Genomic DNA, 13,688 nt, shown 5'->3' on the forward strand with positions numbered 1-13,688 from the left:
ACTTGGCTGGCTTGTTGACCCAGTGCCCGGATTTAAAAGCACTTTTCCGTCTAGTCTTGTCTTGCTTTACTGTGTGTTATCATCATAATGTTGTGGTACTACAGATCTAACCGAGAGCTTTGTTCACAGTGGACAGCCATTGCACTACCGAACCACTGCACCGCTCCCCAGCCCTGTAACACTGATGGGTTGTATCCTTACACACACACACACACACACACACACACACACACATACACACACACACATTAGTTAAGAGCAAGAATGTTTTAGATAGACTGCTTAGGGTCAAATCCAGGCTCCACCCCTGACTAGCTCTATGAAGTTGGTCAATTTATTTAACCTTTTCTCTCAGTTGGGAATAATGATAGCAAGTATCTTTTAAGCCCCTGATATCTTGTATGTGTTCAATACATGCTACACCATACATGTACTTGACAGATACTTGGTGAGAGCCGGTTTGCCATGGCGGTTGTTGGGGACATAGCAATGAAATAAAGTTGGGACGTCTCTGTCTTCATAGGGCTTATATTCAGTATAGAGAAAACAAAACGTAAAGTCCGTACGAGCTGGGCATGCTAACACAATCCTACAATCCTATAATGCCTACAATCCCAACAGGGGGAGGCAGAGGCAGGTGGATTTCTGTGAGTCTGAGCCCAGCCTGGTCTACAGAGTGAGTTCCAGGACAGCCAGGGCTCTGTCTCAAAAAAATGAAGGAAAAAAAAAAAAGAAAGAAAGAAAGCATTCAAGGCCATTCTGGGCTATATAGCAAAACCCGGCCTCAGGAACAAAATAAACAAATGAATGAATTAGAGAAAAGTCCAAACGCTGGATGGCTTACGTAGAAAGTGGGATGCATAACGTTACGATCTCTGTGACGAATTCAAATACCACACAAATGTTGTTTTGCCTGTGGTGAGCAGTGACACAGACATCTAATAATAGACGATGAATCGATTAATTTTCTTTTAGTAATTGACTTTTAAAATACTTTGATTCTTAAGCATTGTTATCATGTTTACTTAGTGTGTGAATACATGCACATGCCACAGAATGTGTGTGGTTCTCCCTCATTACGTGAGCCCCACAGGGATGAAACTCAGGTCGTCAGGTTTGGCATCAAATACCTTTCCTTAGTCCTCTTGCCAGCCCACTTTATATTCTAAAGTTATTTTTACTTTAGTTTTTATTTCATTTTACGTTTTTCATTTTGAGACAGGGTCCTAGGTTAGCCCAGGCCAAGCTTCAATTCCTTGTCTAGCAGAGGATGACCCTGAACTCCTGATCCTGCCTCCATCTCCCAGGTGCTAGGATTACAGGTATACAACAGTAAGCTTGGCTTCAAATCTATTTTATTTACAAAGGAACCATACATCAACACCCAGACACAGATTTCTCCCCTCCCCAGAGGTACTGAAATTTAGATGTAAAGGAACACCATCCTGGGAATCTTGAAGCCAATGGGAAGACAACAGATGTTTCTAAAATGGGCTCTCTGTTTATGTCATCTGTGAAACTTTGAAATCCCACATTTCTAAACAGGATATAGAACAGCAGTGGAGAGAGCTGTATGAAGAAATGGAGAAAAAGAAGGAGGCGGAAGAGGCCAAGAAGAAGAGGGAGAAGGAGCGAGCCAGGGAAGAGGATGTGTGGGGGCTGGATGAGGAGGAGGAGGAGGAGGAGGATGGAGAGGAGTCCGACGAAGCAGATGAAAAGCCCAAGCAGAAGTACAGCGCCGGGAGGACAGCTCTGGGCAAAGAGGAAGCCCACTTTGATCAGAAGGACGAACTGTAAACGCGGAGAGAGTAACTGTTCAAGGAAGCCGGAGACAGTGCTCATAAAGGGAACTGGCCATAAGTTAGCAGATTACGGGAAATAAAATGCCTCGCTCTTCTCCGATAAACTTTGGATTTATATTTTCACACCCCCTCCCCACTCCTTTAAAGAAAAAGTAGTTAAAAGTACTATCATTGTTACGGTGTTTATGAAATGAACTGTTGGCAGGCAAGCTTCTGTTTACACTTGGTTCTCACTCTCAGGCGCCCTGTGCGCCTGGGTTTTCCTTCTGTTTAAGTGTACGCGTTTCTTAAATCTACTGTGCAGCGCTGACGGTTGTACCCAGGGTTTCCTCTTCTGGGTGTCCTGACTGAGCCCTAAAACCAAAATCAGAACAGCCTCAGAACGCTGAAAAATACTTCCTGGAAGTCACTTTGCCTGCTGTTCATGACCTAATGTTTAAATGACTGTCCCTTGCTGGCAGGTTTGCTGTCTTGTTTCTATCTTTTTTGTTCCACCTGCTCTTAGCACCATTATCTCTTGCATTCTTGTAGTTCTTTTCGGATGAGAAAGCATTTTCCCAAAGCGTGCCTACAATGCACCCATTCAGTCTGACAGTGCTCACTGCAAAGGTCATTGCAATCTTCATGTTACAGACACAGAAACTTGTTGAGGGTCAGACAGTAAGGGACCGGCCAGCATCTAAACGTGTTTGTCTGGTGGAAAAGCTTATCCTTCTACCGCACCAGGCTATTTGAAGGAATATTTATTACTATTGAATACAGACAGTAGCCAGCCTGTTACATGGAAGAAATGTCCTTTTGGGTGTCTGTGTGTCTCTATTAAAATTGTTTAATCCAAATTTAAGGAGCCAGTAAACCTAACATAGGGCTACAAACATGAATCAAGGTGCTTACTAAATATCTTAGAAGAATGAACTCCCAGCACTTGGGAGGTAGAGGCAGGAGGATCAGGAGTTCAGTAGCACCCTCCACTACATAGTGAGCTCAAGGCCAGCCTAGACTAAGACCCTGTCTCAAAAAACAACCAAAAGCCAACCAAACAACCAAGAAAGGAACTCCCTCTGTTTATGCCTGCGGGTTTCAGAGACAGCTTCATGAAGAGAGTAACTTTTGAGCCAACTATTGAAGAATGTATGAAAGCATAGAACAGATTTGGAGTCAAAGAACAAGGAGCCTGGACAACAGGAAGTGGAATCATAAGATCAGTGAGAGCAGCAGGAAGTTCTTCCTTCCTCCCTGGGAGCTGGGCCCTAGTCTGTTCTGTTTTTTGTTTTTAGAAAAACTAAACAGTTAGTTTTTAAGAGAGTATCTTTTATTTATTTGACATTTTTATAATATACAACACACCTGACCCCCCCCTTTGAGACGGGGTCCCCATGGTCTCACCATGTTATGCTGACTGGCAGAGAATTTACTCTGAAAGCATAGGCTGGCTGTGAACTTTCTCCTACCTCAGCCTCTGAGGGCTGGAATTGCAGGCAGGCAAAAACTGCCCAGCTCCTAATGGTGGGTTCGGACTTTTAAAGTATTCTAGATGAGGAGCAAGTAAGATGGGTAAAGGAGCAAGCCTTCAAGACCCGAGTTTCATCTCTGAGTTTTCCCTAGTAGGAGAGAACCAAGTCTGTAAGTTGCCCTGTGACAACACACATGCAGTGTGTGTTCATACAAGAACTGATAAACATGAAACAATTAAGCGGCAGTTGGGTGTGGAAAGAAAGATTAGCACGCTGCCAGCCCAGGGACTACAGAAGAAGTTTCCCAGCCAGGCGGGGTGGCCAAGGCACGCCATCCCACAAAAGGCAAAGTTTCAAAACAACGGCAAGTTTGAAAACATCACACATGAGCTACTAAGGGTCTCTGGGCGCTGCCTGATACTGAGATGTTCCGTTAGAGACAGTGGCCCCAGGCCAGAAAAGAGCTGAGGTGAGCTTCATGCAGCTAGTTCATGGCGCGGTTTTCTCTCTTCCACGGAAGGGGTCAGGAGAGCACCCCGTGCCCTCTTGGCATCGAGGAGCTCATGGTACTTTTTTGTGAGTGGTGATAATGGGGGGAGACTCAGAACAATCTTGGTCTCCAGACTGCCAGTGAGCGTCAGGGTGATGTAGAACCAAGGGGCGGTCTCGGAGGCCTCAACACTCTAAAGGGGGAGTTCTCTACCACTGCCATCTGCCTATAGCTTAAGTCTCATCAGGACTACCTCTTCCTCCATGGCTTGGCAAGGCCTTATCGCCAGGGCTGAGTGATCAGAGAGCAGTCAACTGAGTTCATGATAGAGGCAGCCCCTGCTCCCCTCACTCACAGATCCACATGGAGCCTGAGCTGCCAATTTGCCACATCTGAGCAGGGGGTCTAGGTCCTCTCCATGCATGGTCCTCTGTTGGTACATCAGTCTCTACAGCCTCCCCATGGGCTCAAATCTTTTAGTTTTGTTGGTCTCCTTGTGGGGCTCCTGTCCCTTCCATGTCCCTCTATTCCCTTTCTTCCTCCATAAGATTCCCTGCACTCTGCCCAAAGTTTGGCCCTGAGTCTCAGCATCTGCTTTGATCCCCTGTTGGGTGGAGCCTTTCAGAGGACCCTGTATAATAGGCCTCCATCCTGTTTCCTTTCTTCCACCGCTTCTGGTGTTTATCCTGCTTGACATTCTGAATGAGATTTAAGCATCCTCCCTAGGGTCCTCCTTAGTGTTTAGCTTCTTTAGGTTTGTAGATGGCTGTCCTATATTATATGGCTAAGATACCACTTATAACTGAGTGTATACCATGCCTGTCTTTCTGTTTCTGAGTTACCTCACTCAGGATGATATCTTCTAGTTCCATCCATTTGCCCACAAATTTCATGATTTCCTTGTTTTTAATAGCTGAGTAGTATTCCATTGTGTAGATGTAACACAATTTCTGTATCTATTCTTCAATTGAGGAGCATCTGGGTTGTTTCCAGTTTCTGGCTATTACAAATAAAGCTGCTAGGAACATAGTTGAACAAATGTCCTTCTTGAATGGTGGGGCATCTTTTGGATATATGCCCAGGAGTGGTATAGCTGGATCTTGAGATAGAGCTATTCCCAATTTTCTGAGAAAGCGCCAGATTGATTTTCAAAGTGGTTGTACAAGTTTGCACTCCCACCAGCAATGGAGGAGGGTTCCCCTTTCTCCACATCCTCTTTAGCATGTGTTGTCACTTGAGGTTTTGATCTTAGACATTCCGATGGGTATAAGATGGAATCTCAGCGTTGTTTTGATTTGCATTTCCCTGATGACTAAGGACTTTTGAGCATTTTAAAAAGTGTTTCTCTGCCATTCTATATTCCTCTGTTGAGAATTTTCTGCTTAGCTCTGTACCCCATTTTTTAAATTGGATTATTCGGTTTGTTGGTGTCTAATTTCTAAACCCACACACATTTGGACACCTAATTTTTGACAAGAATGCCAAAACCATACAATGGAAAAAATACAGCATCTTCAACAAATGGTGCTGGTCTAACTGGATGTCTACATGTAGAAAAATGCAAATAGACCCATATTTATCACCCTGCACAAAATTAAAGTCCAAGTGGATCAAAGAGCTCAACATAAAACCAGACACACTAAATCTGTTGGAAGAAAAAGTGGGGAAGAGCCTTTGAACTCATTGGCACAGGAGACAACTTCCTGAACAGAATACCAATAGTTCAGGCTTTAAGAGCAACAATCACTAAATGGGACCTCATGAAACCGAAAAGCTTCTGTAAAGCAAAGGACACTGTCACCAGAACAAAACGACAGCCTACAGACTGGGAAAGGATCTTCACCAACCCGACGTCCCATAGAGGGCTAATATCCAGTATATTTGGTTACTTCTAATGAGAAAAGTGAAAAATGATGTGTCCAAAGATACCTAAAGTTAGAAAGTGTGACAGTGCAGAATTAGTCTTGTCCAGGGCCAACTCTTCATAGAGCCCCCTTTCCTGACTGACTGGACCTTGTACAGAGAGCTGAGCTTTCCCAACACGGTGGGCTCTGTTTGGCTGTCGGTAGGGCAAGCTGATAGCTGTTTTCCTCCTCTGTGCAGAAGACAGTGTGCCTTAGGCTGGGGAGACATCTTCCAAAAAGAAGAAAGAAATTAGATTGCTGCTTCTAAGCTGTAAAGTAAGCTGTAAAATAAAAAATCCTATAAATTGCTACAATGACAAAGCCGTTACAAAATAAATGCGTGTATCACAGAATGCTTTTTAAAGTTAGTTTGTTTTTAATATATCTAGTTATTTATCTGCATGTATGCTTGTTTACCACTTGCGTGCCCGGTAGGGCAGAGGCCAGAATAGGACATCAGATTACCCTGGACCCAGAGTTACAGGTTGTTATGAGCCGCCATTTGGGTGCTGGGAATTGAATCAGGGTCCTCTGGAAAAACAGCTAGTGCTCCTGGGCTCATACCACGCTTTTAAAAGACATTTTGTGTTGTGTTTGTGTCCCTAAACGCTTCCCAAACGTACCGGGCCTTGAGCCCAGCTGGCATCTCCGGGAAGAGGCAGAAGCAAGTGTGTACGAAAACCACGTGGCGACAGAGAGGTGGCAGGGGAGGAGGCAGCCTTGCACAGAGCAGCCCTCTGTTTCAGCACCAGGCAGGCAGGGAGACTCAGGCTCGGCGGGAGGCGTGGCCGGAAGGGAAGGGGCGCCCTGGTCCCCTTCCTGCCCCATGAACCCGGCCCAGCATCCTCTGTGTACACAAGTGTTCCTCTTCTGTGCACTTCAGTTTGCCTTCCAAGCCACCAATTGTCTTCTCAGTTTACTTAACCACCTCTCAGCAAACTGCAGGTATCTGCTTCTCGCTGAGCTTATCGCAGAATCCTCATCTATTCCTCATCCCTGCCCTCAAGCCCTTCCGGTTCAGTCCTGCTTATCTCTCCCTAGGCAGAGGGCTCACCAGTTCAAGCTGGTTCCTCCACTCCTTCAGTCATCAGTTTAGGAGCCTCCTCTTCACACTCCCTATCTGCCTTCTACTCGTTAACGTTTAGACAGTATTTCACTAGGTAGCCCTGGCTGGCCTGGAACTCACAGAGACTCTGCTGGGGTTAACAGTGTGTGTCCCCACGCCGCCATCTCTGCTTCTGTGAGTCAGATTTCTGTCACTTTGGGGCCGGTTTTCAATAACCTTTACACTCTTCTCACGGTCCTCGGCATCGTTTTCTGCTTCCGCAGCCTGGATCCTGCAGTGCAAGCCTCTCCGGCCTGGCTGCCCTTCTCTGTCCACTTCCCTCTTGGAGGCCTTCCACCGTCCGCTGTGGAGCTGGGGTCCTGTACTCTACCCCGCCCCACCCCCATCCAGCAGCTTCACCCTGGTTCTCGCCTGAGCTAGGGTGTCACAGGGGCTTTTCTTCTGAACACCAGCGCTCTCCAGATGACTGAAAACATATACATCTGGTTACATGTTTCAAAATAATTATTTTCAGAAACATACGTGTTTCACATAAAGCCTTTGGGATTATGTATGTGTTAGGGAGGACAGCCCAAGGTTCTGGTTTCCCGCACCCTAGAGACAGTTATGCAGTATTTATTGTATTGCCTCTAGGTGTTGTGCTCATTTGTTGATTGATTGGTTTGACTTTGTACATGATACGTTACCATCTTTGGTCCCAGACAATGGCGGTGAAATTTAGTCTTTGGCTTTTTCCTGCTTTCTCACGATGCGAACTAAATTTTGTTTAATATGTTTTTGTTTCTATATATTCTTTAAAAATATGATTTTTGTTTTGTGTGAATATTTTTACTTATGTGACATTTAGGTTTCGTTTTGTTATTTTAGATCTTTTCTCTGATCGCTGTTTTGTGAGGGTCTTCAATTTTTAAAAATTTATTATGGTTTTATGTGTGGGTACATGTTGGAGGGGCATGTCACGGCATGTGTGTGATTCCCAGCACCCACAACTGTCACAACTGAGTATGTAAGACACTCATACAGATACATAAAAAAGAAATAAGTCTTGCCAGATGTAGTGGTGCACGCCTTTAATCCCAGCACTCCAGAGGCAGAGGCAGGTGGATCTCTGTGAGTCAGAGGTCACCCTGGTCTGCATAGTGAGTTCCAGGACAGCCAGGACTATGCAGAGAGACTCTATTTCAAAAACAAAACAAAATCCCCAAATAAATAAGTAAGTCTTTAAAAAGAACATTCAGTTCTACTATTGTGAGAGTAGCAGACATCCTGAAACAAAAGACAGGTTGAAAAGAGGGGAAAAAGATTTTTTAAACTGAGGATTTATATTATTTAAAAGATTGAAGCAGAAAGATTAGGAATTCAAAGCCAGTCTGGACTCTATTCCAAAACACAGATAGATAGATAGATAGATAGATAGATAGATAGATAGATAGATAGATAGATAGAAGATCATTCTGAAATGGAGGATCAAAAACTGAGAGGAAACTATTTTTGCCCTTCAGCTCAGTGAGCGCTGGGCAATCAAGAAGAACCGTGGCTGAACAGAGGGTAATAGATCAAGAGGGGCAGCTTGGCCCTGCCCATCTGTTCAGATTCTGCTCGGCTTCTCAGTGTGGGTGGAATGAGATGTTTAATGTCTCACCATCAGACAAGTTGTCCTTTACAGAAAGGAAGGGGAAAGTTAGGCTAATATTTCTAGTTCCTATGACCCAACTTGGGAAACTGAAATTCTTACTTCAGTGACTAACTTCAAGGGAGAAAGAGATGGGAGAGAGGAAGGTACAAGAGGTCAGAGAGAAATTTGCATCCTGGGCTCTTCCAGTGTCCTCCAGTTCGGATTACTTGGCACACCAAAACACTATACTTGGTTGTACTGCTTCACAAGCCCCAAAACACACACTTACAATAGCCCCTCTCCTCCTCATTATTATTATTACTACTACTGTATTTTTGGGGTAAGGTCTCACTCTGTAGCCCAGGCTGGCTTCCATCCAGAGCTCTTAGGTCAGAGCCCAGATAACTTGTTAGTAATTTCTCCAAGCTCTCGGAGCTGGAAGTTTGATCCAACGCTCTACAATGGAGCCTCAGTTCCTTCACTACCTTTCGTTAGATGTCCAGGGACTCACAGCGCCTTTGCCTGAAAAATGGAGGCTGTAAGGACTCCATTTTGGCCTTGTGGTAATATTAAATAAGATCACTGACATAAAGCCTTAGCCTAGGAAAAGATCTCAAGCTCAAATATAAATTCAGATTTCGTTTTTTAAAATAAATTTTTGTCATGAAATTTTTATAAGTAATAAAAAATAATTATTATAAAATGTTATTTTGTGCTTATGAGTGTTTTGCCTGCATTATGTTTTTGCACCACATTCATACCTAGTACCTGTGGAGCCCAGAAGAAGGTCATGTATCCCCTGGAACCGGAGTTATAGATGGCTGTGAGCCACCTCGTGGGTGCGGAGAATCAAACTTGGGTTCGGAGAATCAAACTTGGGTTCTCCAGAAGATCAGCCCATACTATAAGCCTCTAAGCCATCTCTCCAGCCCCAGTTCAAATTTCTTTATTGAACATATACTATTTGGGTCACATACTTGTGACCTCAGTACATGAGAATCAGAGGCAGGAGGATCAGAAGTTCATGGTCAGTCCTGAGTGCTTGAGGCCCTATCTGAAAATACCAGTGCTGAACAATAAAACAGTAAGAGCCACGGCCTTCCTTTCCTTGGAGAATAACTGTTGTTGGCCCTAATGCCTGCAGAGTCCGGAAGGAAGGTCTGCCAGCAGGCTCCCGTAAGAGACTTCGTGTTCCTTATTGTCCACTGGAGTTGATAGCTGCCGCTTCTCACCGAGGAAGGGTTTAGATTCAGGCTCAACTGAACACAGAGTGCCCTTCGGGGTTTCCTGCATAGCAAGAAGCCATTAGCAGCTAGGGACACCACAGATTCCGTAAAGACAGGGAGATGGAGAGCAAGAAAGAAACTGATTTGATGTATGTTAACAAAGCCCATCAGGAGAAGGCAGACCCGTCAGATAGCAGGTGCTTGCCTGGCACACGTGAAACCCTCAGGAATGGAGAGAGAGAGAGAGAGAGAGAAAAGGGAGACAGGGGCAGGCGGAGCTCTGTGGGTTCAAGGCCAGCCTGGCCTACAGCTTCAGGGATCAAAAGTTAAGATACCAGCACGGCCATTTATTAGACCTTAAACTTTGTTCTCGTGACCTCGTTTTTAAATTTCAGTGTCCATTATGTGTTGAGTGGGGGTTTATAATGTTATCTGGTGCACACAGATGTGAGGTCGAGCTTAGAGATCACATGAAACCGACTCACTGGCACAGGATCCCTGCTCCATAGATGCCTACTCAAGCCAGATGCAGTAATGCTGTAATGCTGCCTCCAACGAGCTTCCATCGCAGCTGCACACCTCTAAGCGGCTCACTGTACATCCAGAAATCTAGTGGGGGTTCTTGTGTGTGTGCGGGCGTGCATGTGTGTGCGTGTGTGTGTGTGTGTGTGACCTTGAGCCCAGTCACACAGGGATTGCAGGGATGGGCTATTATTCTTTTATCCTTCGTTACTATTTTCATCTGTTTAAAGGAAATCTTTACCTCCCTCGGTTGCTGGAGGAACAGGCGCAGATTTTGGCACGCACCTTGCACTTTAGAAACACTGTGTACGTGCGTGAGGCTACGATTTGTGTTTACTAGTCTTCTGGGGAGTGAAATGGACTCCGAGGGGGACTGAGTCCTGCCTCAGAGTTCGGCTTTTGGGGAACGTAGGTCATTAAGTTGCTGCTGCTCCAACCGCTACTCAAACCTCAGTCCCTGAGCCTGCAGAGTTTTTGTGAAAGTGTGAAAAGAGGTGCTCTGCTGACCATCCCCACCCCCACCCTGCCAGAACACAGCGGCCTGACTGGGGCTGGGAATACGACCCACAGGCAAGCACCCAGTGGGGTTGCCAGTGACCTACAAATGCAGCTTGGCGTCTTGAAAATGAGTTGGGCAAATCTCTCTCTCTCTCTGGAATCCATCTCTGGAATCCAAATCAGGAAACATGAAATGACTCAGGCCATTAACAGCAATAAAAACCAGGGCTAACAGTATGCAAACAGAGGGGCTGGGAGGTGGAGGAGGATATGCTCGGGAAGAGATAGAATCTAGGCTCTGACAGACTCAAGTGGTCAGTGTGCAAAATTGTGATTAAACAGAAGCTACAAAAGACACTTTGTTTATGCAACAAATACTAGCGTTCCTCCAGAAACAACAAATGTGTTGGCCTCTTATGAGAGCATGAGAGTGACTCAGACACAGCATTTGTCTCCCAGCACACTTAATTTTGGTGAGGGAAGAGAAACAAGTCGGGAAACGAATGATTGCAACTTGCTAAGGGCTAAGGAGAAAATAAACACAGGATGGAGGCAGCCTGGGAGGGAGGGACCTCACTAAGAGACAGTGCAGAGGGCTGGTGACCTGGCTCAGCAAACGTGCCACCCAGCCAGAAGCCTTGTAGGGAAGGAGAGAAGCAGCTCCCTAGAGTCCTCCTACCTGCAGGCTTAACTGTGGCGCTTGAGAGCCCTCTCCCCAGGACATAGATAAAAAAATTAAAAAGGAAACAGCAAAGGAGGGAAGGCCTCTGACTAGAAACTGAAATGAGGTCTGAAAGACAAGGTGGAACCAGCTGCACGGCGGTCGGGGATAGGGGTGTTTGAGAGAGAGCATGCAGCAGCTGTTGGCAGAGAAGCAGCTGGGAGGGAAAAACACACAAACACGAGCATGCACATACGCATGCATTCACACATGCACACGCAAACACACACACACACACACACACACACACACACACGGAACAAAGGAAAGGAAAAGCCAGGTGTGGAGAGTGGAGCACGTCACGCAGGGTCTTGAGGACTTTGTAAGAAGCTGAGGGTTTAGTTCAGGAGTAGCGAGACGCCGTCAAAGCATTCGAGGCTGGTCAGTGCCGTGACCCGACACGGTGTGGTAAATAATATTAAAGGGAAGGACCTGGGCCAGAGCCATGTGTCAGTGGCTAAAGATGCTTGCTGATGAAGGAGGAGGCTTGAGTTTCACCCTTGGGACCAATGTAAGAGTGGAAGAACCAGCTCCATGAAGCTGTCCTCTGACCTAAACACACACACACACACACACACATGCACACACACATGTACACACACCCATCATATATATATAATTCTTAAAGTATTGAAAAAATAAGAACTCGGTCTGGGCAGAAACCCAAGTTCTAAGTTCTACCATTTACCAAATGCACGACCTTGAATACATTTCTTAATCTTTCCATGTCCTACAAAATTGAGGTAGGTTTGAGTTTCACTTCATGGAGTTGCAGAAAATTTTTAAAAAGGAAAGAAACGAAAGGCATACTCTCTCTCCATGTACATACATATATTTTGGTTGAACCAGTTTTTATCACATACCAGATATGTAATGACTACAAGTTGCTATTTATTTATTTGTTTGCTTGCTTATTTATTTATTTATGATTTTTTTTGGGGGGGCAAGGTTTTTCTCTGCAGCCCTGGCCGTCCACCTGCCTGAGCCTCCATATGCTTATTGTGGTTACAGGGTCCCACTTTGTGGTAAGGCTGGCCTCATAATCCTCCTGCCTCAGCCTCATGAGTTTGAGGGAATACGGGTGCACACCTCCATGCTGGTTAAGCACGCACTGTGTTCTTTAAGTCTTTGTAGCTGTTATTCAGAGAATGAGTGTGTGGGAAGTGAAAAGGAGGAGTCCCTGAGGTGGGGCCAGTTATGCGGAGAATGAGCATTCGGAAATTATGTGGAGCGAAGTGCTAGCATGGAGGCAGTCAGGAAGGTCTAGCTGGACATGCTTTGGTGATTTTTGCAGGTAGGTTGGGTATTGTAGCTGAGGAAAATGGAGGAATAAAGAGCAACTTCCAGGGAGGTGAATGGCTGATATTTGCTTCTGAAAGGGATCCTGAGACAAGCAAGTGTGGCAGAGAAATAGGCGTGTTAAACTTGGGCGTCCGTGAGATGTCTAGGAGGCATCCATGTGGATGTCAACACAGTTGGAAACCAGGAAAGTCTGGGACCAAGGTATGAATTTTAAAGTTACTAGCAAATCAGCATTTTTTTTTCACTTGAGAGACTTAATTTTTATTTTTCAATTTTTCATAAATATATACAAGCTATTTTAATCATATTCAATTCACATTCCTCCCTCCAACTGCATTTAAAAACAGAAGCCGTTTAGACCACCTGGAAGAGTTAACACAGGGAAGTGAAGGCAGCCATGAAGAGGCCAGAGGAATTACAGATGTTAGGGTAGGGGACTAGAAAAGGGGAAGAAGAAGAAACTGTGAAAGAAGGGAAAGTGAGAGGCAGCCGTTGTCAGAGGCAAGAGTGGTGAGTGTTTTAGGAAAATCTGAGCGGCCCGTTGATGCAGCAAGGGAGCCAAAGAGGCAAGAATCTGGGTCACTGAGGAGTAGGCTCTTTCAGGGAGGGCCGAGAAAGAACCACGTGTTAACAGGCACCTCATGTGTGGCCCGCATTATTAGTGAGATGTTTGCTTCACCACCTTTTCCCCACCACAGCAGACTGAGACCCTGAAACCTTGGGCCAAAATAAATTGTTTCACCCTTAAAAACCAACCAACTAACCAACCAACCAACAAACAAGGCTGTGAGGCTGTGAGGCTGCTCAGTGTGCAAAGCTGCTTGTCACCAAATCTGATGTCCTAAGTTACATCCTGGAACTCACATAGTGAAGGGAGAGAACCAGTTGGAAACAATTGGGTACTAAGATGAATTAGGGGTGTTTCTTTTGATAACAGGTGTATTAAAACTGGAACAATGCACAGAAAATTTGCATAATTCCTACATACAGATGACATACAGATTTGTGGAGCATTCTATTTGCTTTTTGCAGGGATTTGAATTTGGGAACAATACTAGCTTTTACATGTTCAAAGTGAAGACTAAATC

The 13,688-nt window shown here is 45.2% G+C and overlaps 1 protein-coding gene across 1 annotated transcript in view; it reads left to right on the forward strand.

Annotated features, from left to right (window-relative positions):
* LOC110563573 (calreticulin-like) overlaps nt 1-2,520 on the forward strand; it is a 31,239-nt gene extending 28,719 nt beyond the window's left edge. Inside the window, exon 10 of the mRNA XM_060365217.1 lies at nt 1,546-2,520. Within this exon, the coding sequence (XP_060221200.1) occupies nt 1,546-1,797 (252 nt within the window). The 3' untranslated portion in view covers nt 1,798-2,520. The remainder of the gene's footprint in view (nt 1-1,545) is intronic.
* The last annotated feature ends 11,168 nt before the right edge of the window (nt 2,521-13,688 follow it).

Source organism: Meriones unguiculatus, chromosome 12 (assembly GCF_030254825.1).
Source record: "Meriones unguiculatus strain TT.TT164.6M chromosome 12, Bangor_MerUng_6.1, whole genome shotgun sequence".
In the NCBI taxonomy this organism is placed as follows: domain Eukaryota; kingdom Metazoa; phylum Chordata; class Mammalia; order Rodentia; family Muridae; genus Meriones; species Meriones unguiculatus.